Raw genomic sequence first — 22,746 nt, forward strand, 5'->3', positions numbered from 1 at the left:
CTCCAGAGGTGCGGGCCGCATTGGTCAGCCAGGCACTTGTTGGCCCAGGCTTCTGGGTCAGGGAGGTCTTTTATGCTGGGTTCCTTTCATGGTTCCAAGAAAGCTGGGGCCCCATGCCCCTCAGGTGTGGTCACTGTGGCCATATCTGCCCGATGAGGGTTGAGCCCCTCAGAGACTCTGGTAGAGGGCAGGCTATCTCTCTTCTACCACAAGTTGTCCTGCATCACCTCAGATCAGTGGCTTCTTAAGGTGTTTGAGAAGAATTAATCCTTGGACTTGCTCACACCATTCCAGATGCTTTTATGGTTTCACCATGTTGCTTGGCCCTAAAGTGATGGAGAGCTCTTACTCTGCAGCATATGCATGAGCTAGGAGTGGTGGAACCCATTCCGCTAGCAGGGCCTGGGTTGGGACGTTACTTCATTTATTTTGTAGTCCCAAAGAAGATAAAAAAAAGCAATACTGGGCCTTCAGGATAGAGATAAATGTCGTCCTTTAATGTGTAAATGACCCGACACGGGCTGTGTTTTGGCGCACAAACACTTGCCTCAGGGGTCTGACATAAAAACACACATATAAAAAGACAAAATTTAATCATAAATGTATACTATACATATAATTTAAAAAATCACCATCCATAAATAGTATAGTAAACATCAACCATTTAAACAGATGAACAGTAAAAATCACAATCAAAAAAAGTTTTTAAAGAAGTACTACAGTTTAATTACTAAACATTAAAAAATATATATATAAAATATGTTTTAAAAATTAAAACAGAGTAAATGAGGACCAAAATACAAGAATGTCACTATAGTCACCCCAAAGGGATCATAGTGAAACCAAATCATCAAATAACTGCCATAAAAATAATATATAAATAAAAAATGATATAGACATATTTATAGCTGCCGTATAAGAAAAGTATTGTATTAAATTTCTTTATGCAGAACACAGTGTCGTAAATATCATGAAATATTATGTTTAAAACCATTATATGTGAACAAATCTTTATATATCTTTATAAGAATGAAGGGGGAGGGGCTTACCAGAATGATCCTTCAAAATCTAGACAGATGAAGATATTCAAGCAATCCAAATATATTACCTAATTTGAAGCACGGAAAGTGAATTTTAATATTATTTAAAATAATTTTATAGAAACAAAACCTTTTGTGCCCCGCTGTAAACAATAATTGATTATGCTTCACACCTCTGCCTATTAAAGATTAAATGAACGTCTCTGTCTGACATAGAAAAATGCTATGCTCCCTCAGTCTATGGTACTGCCCCAATCAATATCTAATAATGTGCCAGCAACTCTATATATGTGTGTAAAGTTTCAGAAGTCTAAAACACTCCATTTACATAAAAAGCTTGTTCAAGTGATCTTAAAGTGAGTATATATACTCCTAAACTAGAACAACGTCTTAAAACGTCTAAGGAGACTTTAAGAAAGATCACAGTATGAGATGTAAAATAAATAGATAAAATTAGGACTTTACTTACATAGAAAGCTTGTTCAAGTGATCTTAGAGTGAGTATATATACTCCTAAACTAGGATGTCTTAAAACGTCTAAGGAAACTTTTAGAAAGATACAGTATGAGATTTAAAATAAATAGATAAGACTAGGACTTTACTCCCTATCTGCTAGCCATACACGCTGTTATCTTGTGTTCAGCATCCCGCGTGTTATTTACACACTATATAAGGCGGCCAGATCCACCGAATTGTGGACAACTGTGAAATACTGCCGTTTATATATATATTTAAAGTGTAATTAATCTTTTTAATAAACCTAAACGTTTACAACTGTAACGGCGGACTTCAGTGTTCTCAGAGGCCGATTGGGGTGTTGCAGATAATATCTCAGACAAAATATCCAGCAAACTTACCAGAAACTGCTAATTGTCCGTTTTATCAAACCAAACGCTGCCGGTAAAAAACGCCAAAAGAGACGCATATGCCATTGTGTGCTTATATTGAAAGAGCGTTATCATTTAACTTTCAAGGTCCTGTAAGCTGTATAGTAAGGTCCTATTTGCTAAATAGGGGCAGAATCTGATCTCTGTAGTATATAATTTAGAATTGTAACAGAGTTTCTAAATTACATTGCTAAATTTCTATGTGTAATGGAGGAACGGGATAAAACCCCCAAGCTTATTCAACAGTTAAAGTAGGAGCACTGATGACTTGATCATTAATAATACCATATTCAAATGTTCCTAGGACGTTTTAAGTGATATTAGATGAGTACTGAAGACAGTATGTAATCCATTTTACAATCTCAAGTAAATATCAGCCTATAAACGTGTTGATTAATAGATCATAAAAATAAATTATACTTATATTTCATAAACAATTGAAAGTGTAAAACATAATAAGATAAAAGATGATAATAAAAATGTTTAATTTTTTTTTTTAAACACTATCACCTTTGTGGAAGGCAGTATAAATAAAATCAGAAAAATTGAAATAAAATATACTTAAACTTCGTGGAAGGCACCATAAATAAAATTTATGGATCATACTCTATGAGGAAGAATCTATAAACATTACCGAAACAGTATTAGTTACTCTCATGACTAAATTTAAACAATTGATTGCAACTGGTTCTACAATTCGATATGTCCAGCGCTTTCGATATGGTTGATCATGGAATATTACTACACATCCTTGAATACTTTGGAATTGGAGGCAACGTCCTCAAGTGGTTCAAAGGCTTCCTAACCACACGATCTTACCAAGCGATATCTGTCTCGGCCACCTCAGACACATGGACACCTGAATGTGGAGTTCCCCAAGGATCCCCCCTCTCGCTGACTCTCTTCAACCTAATGATGACACCCTTGACCAAATTATTATCCAGTCAAAACCTCAATCCATACATTTACGCAGATGACGTAATGAGCTACATCCCATTTAAACAAGATTTGATGGAAATTACCAACGACATCAATCAAGGTTTCCATATCATGCATTCATGGGCCGATGCATTTCAGCTGAAACTTAACGCAGAAAAAATGCAATGCCTTATACTCACCTCACAACATAACACGAACAAATTCACCACCATAAACACACCAAAATTATCCCTTCCCTTATCAGACACATTGAAAATTCTTGGAGTTACCATTGATCAACATCTTACACTTGAAAGTCATGTGAAAAATACAACTAAAAAGATGTTCTATTCAATGTGGAAACTAAAAAGGATAAGACCTTTCTTCCCAAGGACCATCTTTCGCAACCTGGTACAATCACTAGTGCTCAGTCACTTAGATTACTGCAATGCACTTTATGCCGGCTGTAAAGAGCAAATCATCAAGAGACTGCAAACTGCCGAGAATACCGTAGCTAGACTCGTATATGGAAAAACAAAATATGAGGGAGAGATTACACTGGCTTCCACTTAAGGAATGCATCACGTTCAAGATATGTTCTCGAGTTCATAAAATCATCCACGGAAATGCCCCAGCATACATGTCAGATCTGGTAGACCTGCCACCCAGGAACGCTAAAAGGTCATCCTGTACATTCCTAAATCTGCACTTCCCCAGTTGTAAAGGCCTAAAATACAAACTAACGCATGCGTCTAACTTTTCTTACCTGAGTACACAGTTATGGAATGCATTGCCGCGCAGTTTTAAAACTACTTATGAACTAACTAACTTTCGCAAATCCCTGAAGACCCACCTATTCAACAAGGCATACCAATAAGAGCAGCAGCTATAAATGTAATACATCGCAACCTTACCTATTATCAACAATGTTCTTGCTTATATCTACTTGTTTGAATTTCGATCACGCTATTTTCTATGGCATGTCCACTTTACCTATTATCAGTAATGTTTTCTACTTAATTTTACTTGTTCAAATTTCGATTATGCTACTCTTTATGTAACACTGTTATCTCCTAATGTACTATCTACTAATAACGTCACATTGTAAGCCACATTGAGCCTGCAAAGAGGTGGGAAAATGTGGGATACAAATGCAATAAATAAATAAATAAATAAACATGCAACATACTCATGAGGGGAAGTGTTCATAAAAACACAGAAAGGTCTATCTCCATGTTAAGACCAGCAGGAGAGAGAGTATTTAATTCAAAAATAGACGTTTGTTCCTGTTGCAGAAGTATCCTATCTGTGTTACTTGCTCTCCAAGATAGCTTGATAATCTTGAACACTAAGTAGCGAAGATCAGAGAAATTGTGTGAGTAGTCGATAGTGTTGAACCAGTGGTGCTGTTACATTGTTCCTCCTGATGTTGCTTCTGTGCTCGATTATTCTTGTCTTGATTTTTCTGATAGTTTTACCCACAAAAATGAGATCACAGGGGCAAAGAATTAAATAAACTACCCCTTCCGTGTTACAATTAGAGGAGTGTTTGAGATGGTATTCCTTACCTGTTTGCAGATGAGTAAATACTGAAATGGTCATAGAGGATGGGCATACAGAGCAGGAACCACATGGTTTATGTCCAGGGACCGATGCACAAAGTTCACCATTAAATTTCCGTGCATCTCATTTGCATGCCATCCCCTTTGTTCATCAGTTGCTGTTTGCGAGTCAGAGAGCTCACCCGCAGCTGCTGTATTTTAACGGTGACCTTTGTACATCAGCCCTTTAGTATTTTGATGCTTTGCCGGTTTTAATTTTCAGCAGAATTGCATTTATAAAACTGTGCATGCACTCCGGTGCTTGTCTCATTTTATACGTACAGAAAAATGGGCATGGAAGGGGCATTCTGAAGGTGGGGCCCAGTAGGCACCTACTCTAGATGTATAGTCAGATATAATGGGTGCCTATGTCTTAACTATATGTTTGGACTGGATGTGACAAAAAAACATCTATAAGCTGTAGTGTGCAGCACAGACATACATGGTAGATGAATAAGTGCCCAATATCTATGCCTATACTTCTGAAGTAGTGTGTATTTTAATGAGCACACACTGTACTTGTGCCACTGAAAATGTGTGTAATCTATATGCATATTTGAAGTGAATTAACAAATGTCACTGGACATACCATTTGAATATTGACCCATTAGTGTTTGTTAGCAGTAGCAGCTGTGACCTGGCCCATGTGGTGCAAATTTCACAGCACACCTGAGGTTTCCCCGTGGCATAGTTTTGTTCTGTGGCAGTTCATCAGTGATTCTGTTGAAAAACAAGAGTTGAGGATTCATATCTATGTTAAGCAAACAAAAAAATAGTGTGTGACTAAATTTCTAGAGTCTGAGGTCTCTGCTATTTTTCTAGTCTGCAGCTCCCAGAACTGAAAGGATGACTGAGAACCAGGACTGGAGCAATGTTTATCCCACTGCAGCATCCTTTAAACCATCCGTAGTACCTCTTCCTGTGCGCATGGGCTACCCAGTAGAGAGAGGAGTGCCTCCAGATAAGAAAGGAAATTTGGAGCTAATAAAGGTACCCAGACATTTCATATACCCTAATAAAGATCTGTTTGTCAAACTGAAATGGTGTTAGTTATGAATATAAAGTATCCAGCTTTATTTTTATGTTTTAATTTAAAATCAACATTTTATGTTACTTGATTTAAGTTTAGTATTCTCTATAAAATGTTCTTTTTAAACAGTAACTACACAGTGAACAAAAAAAAAGCCTTGATATGGTCATGCTGTAATTTTAAACATCTGTGCTTTGTCTGCCAAGTAAAAATACTTAGTATATTATATAGTGAAAATAATGTTACTGTAGTACAATAGTGCAGGCGCAAGGAAAAAAACCCCCAAAAGGAATCCCACATAGAACGTGATAGGCAAATGACAGTGGAGAAGGTTTGAGGAAAGCCAGGGATGCTGGATGGCCATCAATAGCAAAAACACTTTATTGCTAATTCTTGAATAACATGCAATACCCGAAAGGGCACCGTGTTCAGTGCCTCAGGGGTTATGAGACATTGATGTATCCAAAAAAGTGTGTGACTATAACTAGGAAAGTAGCATTATAAATGAAATGGCGGAGGGTTACGTGACACGATGAGCTGATCAGCAGCGTTTGGTTGGAGCTCGAGAGCCCTCGCCCCATAATCGCTAAAAAAACTGCAAATTAGCGAGCGACTTTCACAGTTCAGCATTCCCGCTTATCTTATGGACAAATACATCCATAAATCCCCAGTCAGAATGACACTTCGTAAGGGGGAAAAAAGAGAAAGATAAGAACAAACCTCCCACCCTCAATTCCAAGATGGCGGACGAACCTCTTCAGTCGGGTCAGGCTTTCTCCGCATCGCAACTTGGACAGCTGACTACTGCAGTAGAGAAGGCTTGGCAGCCCAGGTGGGAAGCACTAGACCAGAAATTGGACCTATTTCAAGCGAAAATGGAGGGCCTGGGGACCTGCATAGAAGACCTCGAAACTAGGGCCACGGCCCTAGAGGATGACTCTCAGAGTTACAGTGCGGACCTTCGTGCAGTCAAGCAACTTCAGGAACATACAGAAAAACTAGAGGATTTAGAGAACCGTTCCTGCCGGAATAATATCCGGATTGTGGGCCTCACAGAGAACATTCCAGACCGCAATTTGGTGACATGGCTAACCGAATGGCTAACTAAAGAGCTGGCGCTATCAGACTCTCAGGGGCCATTAGAGATTGAGAGAGTGCACCGAGTGGGCTGCAAACCAAAGCGCAAACTAGACCCTGAGTGATTGTTGCGAAGCTGCTCAACAACCATCGCAAATTGGAAGTCATGAATGAGTTCAAGATACGCAGAGGAGAATTAACGCATGAAGGGAGGCAAATACTGATGTTCCAAGACTACTCAGCTGGAGTACAAGAACAACGACGAAAATTCCATCCCCTCTGTTCTGTGCTGGTACAAAAACAAACCCGGTTTAAACTGCAGTATCCAGCACACTTGAAAGCCCTCATCCAAGAATGATGGCGGCTATACAAGTCGCTGGAAGATGCAAAAGTGGATCTGCGGGAACAAGGCATAATTGAAGGGGACTGATATTTTGTTGTGAGGTGCCTGTGATAACTTTAAAGCAAGAATTGCAGTAAGTTCTGATTGTTTTTGCTAGAAGGGGTAGAGGGCTCTCTGCAAGACAGGTGATCCTTTCCGTCTCTGGGCCTTTGGCCTGGGAGGATGGCAGGGGATTTGGTAGTGTGTTGGGGGGGAGTTGGTGAGGGCTGGGTAAGGGTGTTAGATTTTAAAAAGTCTTAACAGGGCAATACGAGAGGGCGTGCTTCTGGGTTGAGTTGGGTGTGGAATTCTATTCAAAATGGTTAAGCTGGGGTGTGCGAGGGGAGAGGATCTGGAGTTGGAAGAAGGCTGCATCACTGCAGGCAGTAAAGGGGCCTGGCATAGGCTGGAGCAATTGTTTTTTGGTGGTTTACATCTCATTCTGGGTGGATATCCACTAGGATAGTTTCTTGGAATGTGGGTGGCATTAGCTCCCCGATTAAAAGATCTAAAATTTTGACAGCCCTGAGAAGGCATAAAGCAGATATTGCGTGCCTGCAAGAAACACGCCTCACTGACATGGAACACGCTAAATTACAAAGATTGTGGGTCAGTGAAATATACGCGGCTTTGTCCCAGAAGAGAAGGGGGGAGTGGCGGTGTTATTCCAGAGGGGACTACCGTACAAGGCCACCCTTCTGGATAAAGGGATCCAGGGGGAGTATCTACTCCAATTTGACCTTGGGACTGCCATTTCAACTTCCTCAGCCCCAGAAGGTGCTGATGATGGATGCATCCAACCTGGGGTGGGGAGCTCATTTGGATGGGCTTCACACTCAAAGGTCTATGCTTAGCTCAGGAAACAGTTTACAAATCAACCTCCTGGAGATCCGGGCAATCTGGAAGACTTTCAGAGATTGGCTGCTGGACCAAATTCTGCTCGTGCAAATAGACAGTAAGGTTGCGATGTATTACATCAACAAGCAAGGGAGCTACAGGATCATACTTTGTACAGGATGCATCTCAGAGCCACATACCTGATAGGGAAATTCAACAGCCTGGCAGACAGACTAAGCAGGGTAATACAACTTCACGAGTGGTCTCTCAGCATGGGTGTTGCCTGGGAGATTTTCTGGGCACTACCTTGGTGGATGTATTTATTTATTATTACATTTGTACCCTGCGCTTTCCCACTCAAAGCAGGTTCAATGCGGGGTACAATTGTAACAAAAAATAATAATAAGGATTACAGAGTATTGATAGGGATAAAGTATAAGTTAATTATAGCAGAATATTAAAAGAGATAGGTAGGTAGCAGTGGGCAAGGGTGAAGGGAGTAGAAGAGGTATGAGGGAGGGGTAGGTGAAATATTGGAAGGGGGTAGAGAGGCAAGAGGGGGAAAGGACACGGAATAGTCATAGGGAAATTAGGTGGGAGATGTAGTCTGGGTCATTGTCGTTGTCACCTGGATATTAGTTAGATAAATGGGTTAGAGTTTCTGTTGTTGGTTCTCTATGGTCCTAACAATTACGACCTGGCCTTTTTTAAAACCTTGGCCTGGAAATGTTTACAGAGCGGTCGTGGAAGATTAGTAGTAGTCGGAGATTTTAACGCAGTGCTGGATCTTTGCCAAGACTGCTCTAATTCAAAGGAATCACAGTACAGGGGGGTACGGGTAAGGGAGTTCCAAGCATTTAACCGGACACTCAACTTGGTGGATCCTTGGAGGATACAGCACCCAGGAGATAGGGACTACACGCATAGATCGCGGTCTCATGGCTCGTATGCCCGAATAGACTATATCTTGGTAGACTGGTCCCTATTTCAATTTGTAGGTGCAACAACCATTGGTCCAGAAAAAGTAGTAGACCACCCTTTAATATGGGTGGATCTTAACATTGCTGCCGACAGTGGAGGTGGGAATGGATGGAGATACCCTGCATACTTGCATTCAGATCCCCACTTGCGGAGCCATGTACAGAAAAACTGTGCAGAATATATAGAAAATAATATGGAACATGCTTCTCAACAGCCCGAACTGTTCTGGTCTGCATCTAAAGCAGTTTTGCGCGCGCCATCATAGCCTATTGTAGTCTCAGCAATAAGAAAAGGGCGACGGGAATATTGAGGTTAGAGCGCCAGTTACAAATGGCTAAAAGAACTTACCTGCACCACCCAACTAAGATAACTTTTGAAAATTTGAAAGCCACCCAGGTGGCGTTAAATAGCTTACTACATGAAAAGGAATCTAGGTCAGCTCTATATTATAAGTATAAATTGCAGAGATTTGGCAATCGGGTGGGTAGAATGCTGGGTCGATTAATTAAGAATTGGGGGGCACCACGGATGGTGACTTCATTGAAAGATTCAAAGGGTAAGCTCACGACTGATAAAAAGCGGATAGGACAGATATTCACTGAATATTTTACATCTTTATACCGAGCAGAGACGCCCCCCTCTGAGCAGTCATTGCGGGGACTATTTACAACAGGTGGGGCTTCCTAAGTTAGCAACAGCACAATTGGAGAATTTAAATAGGCGCCTAGCAGCGGTTGAACTACAAGAAGTAATTAAATCACTAAAGCTTTGGTCGGCACCCGGCCCAGATGGGTTCACTGGGGAGTATTACAAAATTCTGCCAGGAGAGGCTTTGGCAGCCTTATTGGAATACTGTCGGGAGGTCATTGATACAGGGCAATTCCCGAGATATGCCAACACGGCCCTCATAACATTAATACCAAAGCCAGGTAAATCCCTGGACAAGGCCGAGTCCTATAGGCCAATCTCACTACTAAATGTCGATACCAAAATACTGGCAAAAATATTGGCAGAACGATTGGCTCAATATCTACCATACTTGATTGGCTCTGAGCAAGTGGGGTTTGTGAGGGCCAGACACTCAGTACATAATGTTCTGAAAATCCTATTAGCCTTAGCGGCGAGCCAACAGGCAGAAGTACCCTCCCTGGTATTGAGTCTAGATGCCGAAAAGGCTTTTGGCCGGGTTGGGTGGGACTTTCTGTTTCAGACTATGACAACTATGGGCATAACGGGATGGTTCTTATATGCAACTCGGGCACTTTATTGCAAACCTCAGGCTGGGGTAGTAGTCAATGGTACTAGAGAACCAGAGTTTCGGATATGTTGCGGTACGCGGCATGGTTGTCCACTCTCTCCTTTACTATTTGTCTTGTCTTTAGAACCTTTGATGCGAAATATCTCTTCAGCTCCAGATCTTCAAGGGGTTAAATTGACGGGTTTAGATATTAGGGCGCTGGCCTATGCAGATGATTTGTTGGTGATACTGAAAGACCCTACTAAGACCTTGGGAAGATTGTTCGAGATAATCGAGCGGTTTGGGTGTTACTCAGGCTTTCGCTTAAATCTGCATAAATCTATTGCTCTTCCAGTGCTGCCTGAGTTAAGAACATCCTGGCCTGGGCAATTTCCCCTCCAGTGGGCGCAGGCTTCATTAAGATACTTGGGAGTGTATATCCCTGCTAACTTGTCTATGCTGTATGAATTGAATGTACAATGGCTATTACGGGACACTAAAGCCACTCTCTCCTGGGGCGGATTGCTTTGTTCAACATGGTTGTAGTCCCCAAGTGGCTGTATGTGTTCCAAACTCTTCCACTTTTCTTAAAGAGGACTGATGACTGGAAATTAACTAAATTGGTTCAGGCCTTCTTGTGGAGGGGGAAGAAGCCCCGTCTCCCTCTTTCTACATTGAGTATCCCTGTGGAATATGGAGGGTTAGGTTTGCTGAATGTGAAGTATATAACAGTTGCCAGTGGTATGCGCCACGTGAATGATTGGTTCCAGGGAACTCAGGACTATACAAACACGCTATTGGAGTTACAATTGTGTCCAGAAGCACATTTCAGCAGCTATCTACATACAACAGGACTCCCCCTACCATACTTGATGAAGCGAACTGGAATAATGGTTTCAGCTAAGGCTGTTTGGAGATGGATTTGTAGGCTACATAGATTTACAGCAAAGGTTACTCCTTACTTACCGATATGCGGGAACCCCACCTTTACGCCTGGAATGATTTACTCAACATTCCGTAGATGGAAGCGGAAAGGGATTGTGTATTTGCTGCACATAATCACCCATGAGGGGCGGATTAAGTCCTTCCAAGATTTATGTAGGGAGTTTGCCTTGCCTTCTACTGATGAGTTTTATTACCTTCAATTGAAACATTACATACAGTCCTTATCTTGGGAGGCGTTGGCGGAGGATGTCCAAGAGGAACTGGCTTCTGCTTTTTCCCTGGCGGCGCAACAAAAGGTACCACTCAAATTCCACCATAGGCACATTTGAGACTCTGTCCTCGAACTAGACTATGTTATACTGCTGGCTATGTGGAAGCATGATATACGTATAGAACTAACCTTATCTCAGCTTAAATCCCATATCCTTACAATGCGTAGAGTGTCACCTATGGCCTCGCACTGGGAAACACAGTACAAAATTGTGCTTTGGCTCTACATTTCGCCCAGACAAGCCTTCTATCTGGGGCTCTCACCATGCGGAGATTGCCTTAAATGTAAAGATCCTGGGGCCACCCTAGGACATATGTTTTAGACTTGCAAAGGAATAGCTCACTTTTGGAAAACCTTGACTCAATATGTTTCCAGACAATGGAAAGCAGGATGGAAGTACGATCCTGGTTTATTGTTGGATCACCCTATTCTTGTCCATCCCTTACCACCCGGATTTACTGCATTTGTATATAAGACTATCATTGTCGCCAAACAAGTGATATTATCAGAGTGGCTATCTTATCAGTACCCAACAGTTTCCCAGTGGCAGGCCCATATGATAGAGCTAATGCGGGTTGAAAGGATGGGAATTATGGACTTTAAATCACGACCCGGAGTAAGTTTTCAACACACTTGGAGTCCTTTCTTGCATACCCTGACCCCAACTGCCAGAAGCCGCCGGTTAAACTTCTAATTGTAGCCCTGTTGTTCGACACTGTACTTAAGTTAAAGGGGGGGGGGGGGAGGGAAGGGGTGGGACCGGGGGGGGGGGGGGATATGGGGGGATGAAGGGGGGAGCAGGGTTTCTGGGTTGTTTTTTTTTCTTTTCCAAGTTCTGTCAGAAAGTTCAGTTTCTCAATATGTATATATGTCTGCATGTTTTTTTCTTGAATAAAAAAGATTGAACATAAATGAAATGGCATTGCGATGGGGACAAACCTTGTGCCGTCAAAGTCTCCTGTGCCCCCAATGGTAACATCCCATAATCCTACTCAAACTGATAGTGTAAGGTCTCTTCAATCATAGGAAGTGCTTGATTCCAATTGGCAAGATGTGAACACTCCAAAAAGGAATGTACATAGGAACCAGGTAAATATTTTCATTTAATGCAAACATCACTCTCCCAAATCTCGCTCCTCGTGCCCTGGTTAAATAATATCTATGCAAGATTTTATACTGGGTTTCCTGCAAATCTGCAGATTAAACATAAGCATAAAGAGCCTCAAAAAGTGTCAAAAACTGTGGCTCCAAAATAGTTTGATTAATATTCCTTTCCCAGTTAACCCGCAGAGCATTAATGCCCGGATGAGGTTGTACTGTCTTAAGAGGTTTATACCAAGAAGAGAGTTTATAAAGGGGTAGTGGTGTATTCTCCGAGGACAAGCAGGCTGCTTGTTCTCACTGATGGGTGATGTCCACGACAGCCCCTTCAATCAGAGATCTTCTCTAGCAAAGACGTTTGCTAGGCCTCGCGCGTGCACGCACACTGCGCATGCGCATCCATCTTCCCGCCCGAACTCGCTCATGTTCGTCAGTCTTCTTTTTTCCGCGCTTGAGATGGCTGTGTTTTTTCGTCGTTCTGAGCCCTGAGGAGACCCTCGCACTTTTGCCGCGTTCTTCCACTTCGGAAGTCTTCCTTTTATTTCTAAGTAATCGCGTTGCGTGTTTGTTTCAAAAAAAAAAAAAGAAACCTTTATTTTCAAGTTTGTTTTTCCCCGTCAAGTTTCCTTTCGCTTTCGAAAGCGGCCCTGTTGGCCCCCCTTACGGGGTTTTCCTCTTCTTATTTTTTGGTGCCCTTTGCCATCATCGCGGGTTTGGACTTCGCCGGCGTGATTTTTCCGCCCATGTCATCGGAGCCTCCCAGCGGCTTCAAAAAGTGCACCCAGTGCAACCGGGTTATCTCACTCACTGATAGGCACGCTTTGTGCCTTCAGTGTCTGGGGGCTGGGCACTGTCCTCAGGCCTGTAATCTCTGTCTTCTGTTGAAGAAGAGAACTCAGGTGGCGAGATTGCCCAGTGGAACGTCTTGTTCAGGGCCTCGCCTAGTGTGTCGACGGTCACAGTATCGAGGTCATTGGCCGGTGCATCGACGTCTGCGGTACCGAGGTCATCGACCAGTGCTCCAGCGTCTACGGTACTGGGCTCATCGTTGGAACTGATATCGTCGGAGGGTGCCTCTTCGTCAGGAGTGCAGGTGCGGGCTGTCCATTCCCCTGCTGGTGGCGGTGAGCCCTCGAGTAGGTCTCCCCCTGCCTCGAGGGCTCCTGCGGTACAGCCCCCCCCCCCCCCCCCGGGATCGACCTTCTTCGGACCCGGCCCCGAGGAAGAGACGTTTGGATTTGACGTCTTCCTTGTCGGTACCGGGAGGTTCCGGTGACATGCTTCATGTGAAGGCAAAGAAGCATCGACACCGGTCACCTTCCAGACGGGGTACCGAGAGCTGTGGGTCGCCGAGGGATTCGGCACCCACTAGGTGTCAACGCTGGGAGGACCGCTCACCCTCCATTCAGGAGGTGTCGATGCGCTCCACCTTGGACAGCCCGGTACTGCCTCCGCGCCCCGGACAGATTCTGAGCTCGTCGCCTGTGCCGGACTCCCAGCCTTCCTCGACAGCCGCTGTAAGCGAGAGCCTCTGGGCCATCCTTCCAGGGATCCTGGAGGAGCTGTTGCGCCTTTCTCCTCCTGTACCGGGGGTGCTTGCGCCGCCGGTGCCGTCGAGTGAGGTGACAGCTGGCCCCTTGCCCGTTGTGAGGTCTCTGGTACCGCTTGCGGTACCTGCGTCGGCTGCCTCCCAGGCAGACTCCCCGATGACATCGATGGAGGGAGCTTCATCGCCGCCGATGCGGGAGTCTACTTCTCGACGTTCCCACCGTGGCCATGTGTCTACGGAGTCGAGTTGGGCACGGCTTCGGACAGAAGTCCATGAACCGATGGTGAGGCCTCGTGGGAGGCAGAGGAAGACATCAGATATTTTTCAGACGAGGGGTCTGACGGTCTTCCTTCTGATCCCACTCCCTCCCCTGAAAGACAGCTTTCTCCTCCCGAGAGTCTATCTTTCGCGGCCTTTGTCCGGGAAATGTCTACGGCAATTCCCTTCCCTGTGGTTACGGAGGATGAGCCAAGGGCCGAAATGTTTGAGCTTTTGGACTATCCTTCGCCACCTAAGGAATTATCCACAGTACCCATGCATCATGTCTTCAAGAAGACACTTCTGGAGAACCGGGCGAAGCCGCTAACTAATCCCCACATTCCCAAGAAGATCGAGTCCCAGTATCGGATCCATGGGGACCCTGAGTTGATGCGGACTCCGAGGACAGCAGGCTGATTGTTCTCACCAACCCGCCCGCCTCCCTTTGGAGTTGTCTTCCCTTGTCTTTGTCTTTGCTATTTACTGGACTGACGAACACGAGCGAGTTCGGGCGGGAAGACGGACGCACATGCGCGGTGTGCGTGCGCGCGCGAAGCCTAGCAAACGTCTTTGCTAGAGAAGATCTCCGATTGAAGGGGCTGCCGTGGACGTCACCCATCAGTGAGAACAATCAGCCTGCTGTCCTCGGAGAATACTTTCTACAGGTATGTAGGTTTCGCTTTATGAAACTGAAGGTCCAGAGGCCCCATAGACAGTCCCCTAAAGTAGCCTTATTAAGAGTCTCCCAATAATGGCGAACTTGAGAGTAAGAGTTTGGCCTGAACTTGAGAAAAGGATGGAAACGACCCCTGGTTCAATTCCATTATCTGCGCGAAAGAAGATCAGCTCCGCACTGACCAATCACAAAACACCAATCAACCCCATCCAGGAGGGAAATAAGAGTTACCCTCCATAAGCAAAAAAGGGGATTGTCTTGGTGCCCAGCCTTGAAATCTGCGCCACCGCCGCCACAGCCTACACAGGGGAGACAGGAATTGGAATTTTGAACAATACAGCAAAACCATCTTGAACATGTAATAAATTTAAAAATTGAAACGGTCAACTTCACCCTTCAACCCAACCCGGGGAGAAAAATTGGGACTTGGTCAAGAGTAGTTTATCCAGGCTAAATCGAGGGGCTCGGGCTCCCCATATGAACTTCAAGATAATGGTGTGAAACTTATGCTCTTCTCTTCAAGACAGCCAAATCAGCATAGTTTGAAGGTGATAAAGCAACTTAGGCATCCTGATAATTTTCACTAGAGCAATTCGACCAAACAGGTACAAAGGCAGATCTTTCCATGTCTGCAAAGCTTTCATTATCTATTTGGCGCAAAATGTTATTTCCTTGTCATCAGCAGCAGATGAATCCATTAACTGATGGGTTGTATCCACCTACCAGCAGGTGGAGATAGAGAACACTGAAAAACCATAGTGCCTCTTGGATGGCTAGCCCCAACTGTCTTCAGTATTTCTCTATCTCCCAGCAGGTGTGGATGTAGCTTGATCAGCTCCTGGATTTCAGACTACCTGGGGTGGCTCCTATGCTTTGCCAGTTGAGCAGGGGTGTTGTGGCTGGTGGTGCCCACTTTAAAGGCATATAGGTTCGCCCTTTCCCTGCCTTACCCATTCCCCCCGCCTCCCGGAGTCCCTTTGTTGCTGCCTGCCTCCAACTTTCCTCACAGCGTTAAAAAAAAAAAAGAGCGCGCTTTTACTGGGTTGCTGTTCTGAGGCTTTTTCCAGTGATTCTGGTTCTGTGCAGCCTGACCGGAGCTCATTGACTCGGTCCTCTGAGGTGAGAGTGGTGCCCAGCTCCTCCAGGGAGGTCCCGCAGAAGCCGTTCCGATCGGGGTAAGCTTTGGCGGGAAGCCGCCATTTTATTGCTATATTCCCGTCCTGTTGGACGATGGCTGCTGAAGGAGTTAAGCGCTGCTCCCATTGTGGTAAACGCAGATCAGCAGCGGGGCTGTATAAAACGTGCTCCTTAGATGTTCACGCTAGTATGAGCATGGCGAGCGATGTTTCTTCCCGCTCGATGGAGCTGGCAGCAGGCGCCATTTTGGTAGCGTTGCATGCCTCGACCCTCGCGGTAGCGGAGGAGTCTGAGGGCAGGGGGACGCCTCATTTAGAGGCTGCCAGAGGAGCTCCTACATCCGTTTCTCCTAATTCGGAGGCGGAGGGTCAGGGTGAGTTTTTCTCCCCTGAGTTTGTGCTTTTAATGCATAAGGCTTTCATGCTGAAAAGAGCTCTGCCGCAGGTGTCTGACACTGCGTTGCATCCTGGCTTCCCTCCGGGTGTTGATGCCCAAGGATGGCTTCAGAGGTTATTTCCTCCCCCGAGCGTTGGAAACACGCTAAACATAGACGGGGAAATTCCCCATCTGAAAGTGGCGCATATCCTTCCCCCCCCCCCCCCCCCCCCCATGGTGGGGCTGTAGAGAGTCTGAGGGGTCTGGCAGGCCCTCAGGGACGGATGATCCAGAGGAGGGTGCCTATTTGCCATTGGATTTGGATGATCCCAATGCGGTCTAGATTTTTCACCGCGACAAGCTGCCAGCTCTCATTACTGACGCCTTGCAGGCCCTCTCGATGATCCTGCTGAAGGCGAGGCCTCCTCTGTTAATCTTAGGATGGCGAGTACTAAGAAGCCTACTCGAGCCTTTCCGATGCATGACTCCATCCAAGAGCTTATTTCTGCTCAATGGTCTGACCCTGATGGGCCTTTGAAAGTGGCCAGGGCTATGGGTCAGCTTTACCCTCTGCGTGAGGAGCACTTGGCCCCTTTGGGGATGCCTAAAGTGGATGCATTGGTCACGGCAGTGACAAAAAAGACCACTCTCCCAATACAGGGAGGGGTCGCTTTGAAAGACATGCAGAACCGGCGGCTGGAGTCCGCGCTGAAGCGGTCCTTTGAGATTGCGGGCCTTGCCTTGAGGGCGTCTGTTTGCAGTTCCTATGCAGCCCGGGCATGTCTTTCCTGGCTACAGCAGGTGGTGGAACAGCCCGCCGATGGTGCGGGCCCCCTTTCTGAGGTTGCCCCGCAGATGGAGTCGGCCCTGTCATTTTTGGCTGACACCCTTTATGATCTGGTCAGAGCTTCGGCTAAACAGATGTCTGTGGCGGTGTCTGCCGCTTTCTTTGGCTGCGGCATTGGGCGGCTGTGACATGGCTTCTAAGCAAAGGCTGGTGAGGCTACCCTTTCGGGGCCTCCTGTTATTTGGAGAGGAATTGGAGAAGATTGTGAAAGACCTGGGGGAATCTAAACCCCAGCGGTTACCTGAGGATAGGCCGAGGCCTTCTTCCAAGGGTTCTGTGTTTCCCTCCTCTTTCAGACCTCGCTTCCGTGAAGCTCGCAGGTATCGCCCGGGGCGCTCAGCTGGGTTTTCTCAATGTGCCCGTTTTCAGCAGAGGAACTCCTTTCGCTCGGACAAACGTTCCGCAGGGGCCGGTTCAAGGCCAGGAGTTCAGGGGCGTCCTCCACAATGATGGGACGCCAGTCCACTCCTCCTTGCCTGCAATAGGAGGACATCTTTCCCTCTTTCTAGAGGAGTGGACCAAGATTACCTCAGATCAGTGGGTCCTGGACCTGATCAGAGAAGGTTACTGACTGGAATTTGGTGCCCCGGTGAAAGATGTGTTTGTGGAGTCCCGATGCGGCACTGCCGTAAAACGGGAGGCGGTAGAGGAGACCTTACAAGTCTTGCTGTACCTCAGAGCGGTGATCCCGGTGCCTCCCGCCGAAAGCGGCTTGGGCCGCTATTCCATTTATTTTGTCATGCCTCGAAAAGGCGGGTCTTTCAGACCGATCCTCGACTTACGAAGAGTCAACGAGGCTTTCAGAGTACGACATTTTCGCATGGAAACCCTGCGCTCCGTCATTTTGGCGGTACAGCCATGAGAGTTTCTCTGGTCTCTGGACCTAAAAGAAGCTTATTTGCACATTCCTATCTGGCCTCCACACCAGCGGTTCCTCCGCTTTGCGGTGTTGGGAAAGCATTTCCAGTTTCAGGCCTTGCCTTTCGGCCTAGCCACAGCTCCCCTTACCTTTTCCAAGGTAATGGTGGTTGTAGCTGCCTGTCTCAGGCAAGATGGTATCAGAGTTCACCCTTATCTCGATGACTGGCTCATTAGAGCGGATTCGGCAACCGAGAGTCGTCTTGCCACAGCCACAGTGGTGGCGGTCTTGCAGGCGCTAGGCTGGGTGGTCAGTATACCCCAAAGTCACCTGACCCCCTCTCAGTCTCTCGAGTATTTGGGGGTCCGGTTCTACACGGCATCAGGGTTTGTCTTTCTCCCCGACCAAAGGCGGTGCAAGCTTCAGAATCAGGTCCGTCTGCTCCTGCGGATGCCTCGCCCGCGAGCTTGGGACTTTGTCCAGCTGCTGGTGTCGATGGCAGCCACCTTGGAGGTGGTGCCTTGGGTAAGAGCGCATATGAGGCCTCTGCAGATTGCCCTGCTTCAACAGTGGTCTCCGATGTCCTAGGAATATCAACGCAGACTAACGTTGCTCCCTGCGGCCCGACTCAGTATGGAGTGGTGGCTCTCCAACAGGATGCTGCGCCAAGGAATGCCTCTTGCGCTTCCTTCTTGGTGCCTGGTGATAACAGATGCCAGTCTTCTAGTCTGGGGAGCGCATTGCCAGGGAAGCTATGCTCAGGGTCTGTGGACACCCGTGGAAGCGGGGTGGTCCATCAATCGCTTGGAACTGAGAGCGATATTCCAGGCTCTTATGGCCTTTCAAAAGACTCTGAAGGGGCTTGTTGTCCAGGTTCTGTCAGACAACACGACAGCGGTGGCATACATAAATTGTCAGGGAGGCACTCAGTGCAGGGCTCTGGCCGCGGAGGCTGCCCAGATTTGCCACACGGCCGAGCTACACCTGCAGCTTCTGTCGGCAGCTCACATAGCAGGTCAGAGCAATGTGCAAGCCGATTTTCTCAGCAGGCATCAAATCGACCTGGCGGAATGGGAACTGGCAGAAGAGGTTTTTCTTCAGATTTGTGCCAAATGGGGGACTCCCGGAATGGATCTAATGGCGTCAAGTGCAAACGCCAAGGTACCTCGCTTTTTCAACAGAAGGAGAGATCCTCACTCAGCGGGGTTGGATGCTCTGGCTCAACCCTGGCCCTCGGAGCTCCTGTATGTGTTCCCTCCTTGGCCCCTGATAGGGCGAGTCCTACTGCGCATTCGACAGCACCGAGGTCTGGTGATTCTCATCGCTCCAGATTGGCCAAGGCATCCGTGGTATGCGGATCTCCGCCGAATGTTGGTGGACGCTTCGGTGCATTTGCCCCTGGCACCAAACCTGTTGGTTCAGGGTCCGGTGTCTATGGAGGATACCTGCCGATTTGGTCTTTCGGCCTGGCTATTGAGAGGGCGCAATTGAGAGACAAGGGGCTCATTTTCAAAGCACTTAAGTTCCATAGTAACCTATGGAACTTTGTAAGGCTAAGTGCTTTGAAAATACGCCTCAAGGGCTACTCTAACAAGGTCATCTCCACTCTCTTGCAAGCCCGCAAGCGGTCCACCTCCGCAGCTTATGCTCAGATGTGGCGCAAATTTGAGGCGTGGGGTGTTTCAAAGGCGATCACACCCACCCGGGCTACAGTCTCAACTGTGCTGGACTTTTTGCAGGAGGGCTTACAAAAAGGCCTGGCTTACAATTCCCTGCGGGTGCAAGTTGCAGCATTATCATGCTATCAGGGGAAAGTCGCTGGCTTGTCCCTTGCTGCTCATCCGGACATTGCCCGATTTCTCAGAGGGGTGCTTAGGCTCCGTCCTCCTGTCCGGTTGCCCTGTCCGGCCTGGAACCTGGGGCTGGTGTTGAAGGCTCTTCAGTGTTCACCCTTCGAGCCGCTTAAGCGAGCTTCTGAGAAGGATATGACTCTCAAGACAGTCTTTTTGGTGGCCATGAGCTGCAGGCGCTGTCTTGTCGGGGACCCTTTTGTGCAATTCTCAGAGTCCGGAGTAAAGGTACGTACAGTGTCTTCCTTCCTGCCTAAGGTGGTTTCAGCGTTTCACCTGAACCAGCCCATTTTTCTTCCTTTCTTTTCTAGGGAAGAGTTCCCGGACTCCTTTGGGCAGTTACATCTTATGGATGTCCGCAGGGCGCTGTTGCAGTATCTACAGATGTCAAATGACTTCAGGACTTCTGATCACCTTTTTGTCTTGTTGTCAGGTCCTCTGCGTGGAGGCCCGGCGTCTAAGGCCACTATAGCCCATTGGCTCAAGGAAGTCATTTTTGCTGCGTATCTGCTTTCAGGTCGGTCTCCGCCTGAAGCTTTTAAGGCGCATTCCATGAGAGCCATTTCCTCCTCGTGGGCTGAAACGGGTGCACTCTCTTCAAGAGATCTGTAGTGCAGCTACTTGGGCTTCTCAGCTCTCTTTTGCCCGGCATTACAGGCTGGATGTTGCAGCAAAGCAGGACGCTGTTTTTGGAGCTCAAGTATTGGCTCGTGGTGTGGCCTGTTCCCACCCTAAGTAGGGATTGCTTTTGTACATCCCATCAGTTAATGGATTCATCTGCTGCTGATGACAAGGAAGGGAAAAGTAGGTTGTTACCTTGGTAATTTTCTTTCCTTTAGTCACAGCAGATGAATCCATGATCCCTCCCTGTCTGACTTTGTTTTTTGTTCAGATCTTTCATGCAGATATAAATCTCATTTGGAGAAGTTGGAAAACAGTTATCAGAATTTCTACATGATGTTCTACTACAGGAGGTTGAGATCGTCCCTCCTTTGATGCTCCTGCTGGGCCGATTTTTTGCTGTGAAGAAAGTTTATGTTGTTATACCTTATACCTTTATGGTTCACTCTGCTTTGGAAATATCAAATACTGAAGGCAGTTGGGGCTAGCTGTCCAAGAGGCACTATGGTTTTTCAGTGTTCTCTAGCTCCACCTGCTGGTAGGCAGATACAACCCATCAGTTAATGGATTCATCTGTTGTGACTTAAGGAAAGAAAATTACCAAGGTAAGAACCTAATTTTCCCATCAATAAATAATAGCCGGGCTGACACTAAGAAATATACGTAAATATCTCATAGGAGTTCTGGTAGGTGGAATGGTCAACGTAGCATGCCAAGGCTCTACACTCCCCCCCACCACCACCCCACTGGCAACAGAAGCAATTCCAACTTACCGCAGTTAGCTTGAAAGCCAGAGACTGCTCCGAATATCTTAACTATGTCCAAGGCAGGGTCAAAGTGTGCCTGAACTTGATTCAAATACAAAAGAATGTCATCAGCAAAAAGACTAATGTGGTATTCTCAATGTCCAAGGAGCAGGCCCCGTATTTTTTTTTTGTTACATTTGTACCCCGCGCTTTCCCACTCATGGCAGGCTCAATGCGGCTTACATGGGGCAATGGAGGGTTAAGTGACTTGCCCAGAGTCACAAGGAGCTGCCTGTGCCTGAAGTGGGAATCAAACTCAACAGTATAGCATCTGTAGACCTTATCTTGAGGGCTTAAGGGTTAAATGGACAATAAAAGCAAAAGAGGTGAAAGGGGACAGTCCTGTTGCATTCCCCTCTGTAGCCCAAAAGGGCCGTCAGCTTTCCATTAATCAAAAGGTGTGCACATGGTCTTGTGTAAAGTGCCTGGATCCAAGTAGAAAGCCTACCAATGATCCTATAGCACTCCATAACCCAAAAAAGATATTCCCAGGAAATGCTATCGAAGGCCTTTTCCACGTCCACCCTCAATATCGCAGCCGTGCCGCCACTCCCCTTGTGCGCATGCAACAGTTCCAGCACCTTAATCAAGCTCATGGAAGCATAACAGCCGGAACAAAGCCCACCTGGTCAGGGTGTATAATCTGAGGGAGAAAGGCATTAAGGCATCTGACCAAGGTAGCTGCGTTCAATTTCATATCCTAATTCAAGAGAGAGATGGGTCTGTACAGCCCCACCTGGTCAGGATCCTTACCTGGTTTTGGAAGTAAAATCACATGGGCCAGGTTATCTCTTACCCCAGAATGCTCACCCACTAAAACATTACAGGTGTGACACAACGGTTTAACCATGAGATCATGAAGGATCTTGTAATATTCTGGACCAAAAAAGCACAAAGGCAGACGATATGCAAACTCCAAGACGGAAAATTAACGAAGCAGATCGTTTAAAGCAACAGAACGTAATTTATTAGTAAAAACCAATTGAAATATATGTATACACAAACAGCCCGACACAGGCCGTGTTTCGCCCAACAGGGCTGCTTCAGGGGCTACATAACAATCCTTTATTTTCAGAGATATGTAACTGTCTGACTGATTTCATGTCAGAATATATTGTTTTTCGCATCTCTGACTTAGCTGTTTTTTCAACATAATCAAGGTGATCTTTTGTGCATTTCATTTCAGAACATATCCAATATATATTATACTTTGACAGTAAAGGATTGTTGTGTAGCCCCTGAAGCAGCCCTGTTGGGCGAAACACGGCCTGTGTCGGGCTGTTTGTGTATACATATATTTCAATTGGTTTTTACTAATAAATTACGTTCTGTTGCTTTAAACGATCTGCTTCGTTAATATTCTGGACCAAAGCCATCTGGTCCCAGGGCTTTAGCAAGCTTAAGGGCTTTGATGCCATGAGTCCGTAAAAAGTGCATTCAATGCTTTCAATTGATTGTCAC

General features: G+C 46.2%; 1 protein-coding gene across 5 annotated transcripts in view; it reads left to right on the forward strand.

Annotated features, from left to right (window-relative positions):
• MRPS35 (mitochondrial ribosomal protein S35) overlaps positions 1-22,746 on the forward strand; it is a 201,074-nt gene that overhangs the window by 31,360 nt on the left and 146,968 nt on the right. For all 5 annotated transcript variants that reach the window (XM_030214272.1, XM_030214273.1, XM_030214271.1 and 2 more), the window contains exon 3: positions 5,269-5,436. In XM_030214272.1, the coding sequence (XP_030070132.1) occupies positions 5,269-5,436 (168 nt within the window). The remainder of the gene's footprint in view (positions 1-5,268; positions 5,437-22,746) is intronic.

This window comes from Microcaecilia unicolor, chromosome 9, assembly GCF_901765095.1.
Source record: "Microcaecilia unicolor chromosome 9, aMicUni1.1, whole genome shotgun sequence".
Classification (NCBI taxonomy): domain Eukaryota; kingdom Metazoa; phylum Chordata; class Amphibia; order Gymnophiona; family Siphonopidae; genus Microcaecilia; species Microcaecilia unicolor.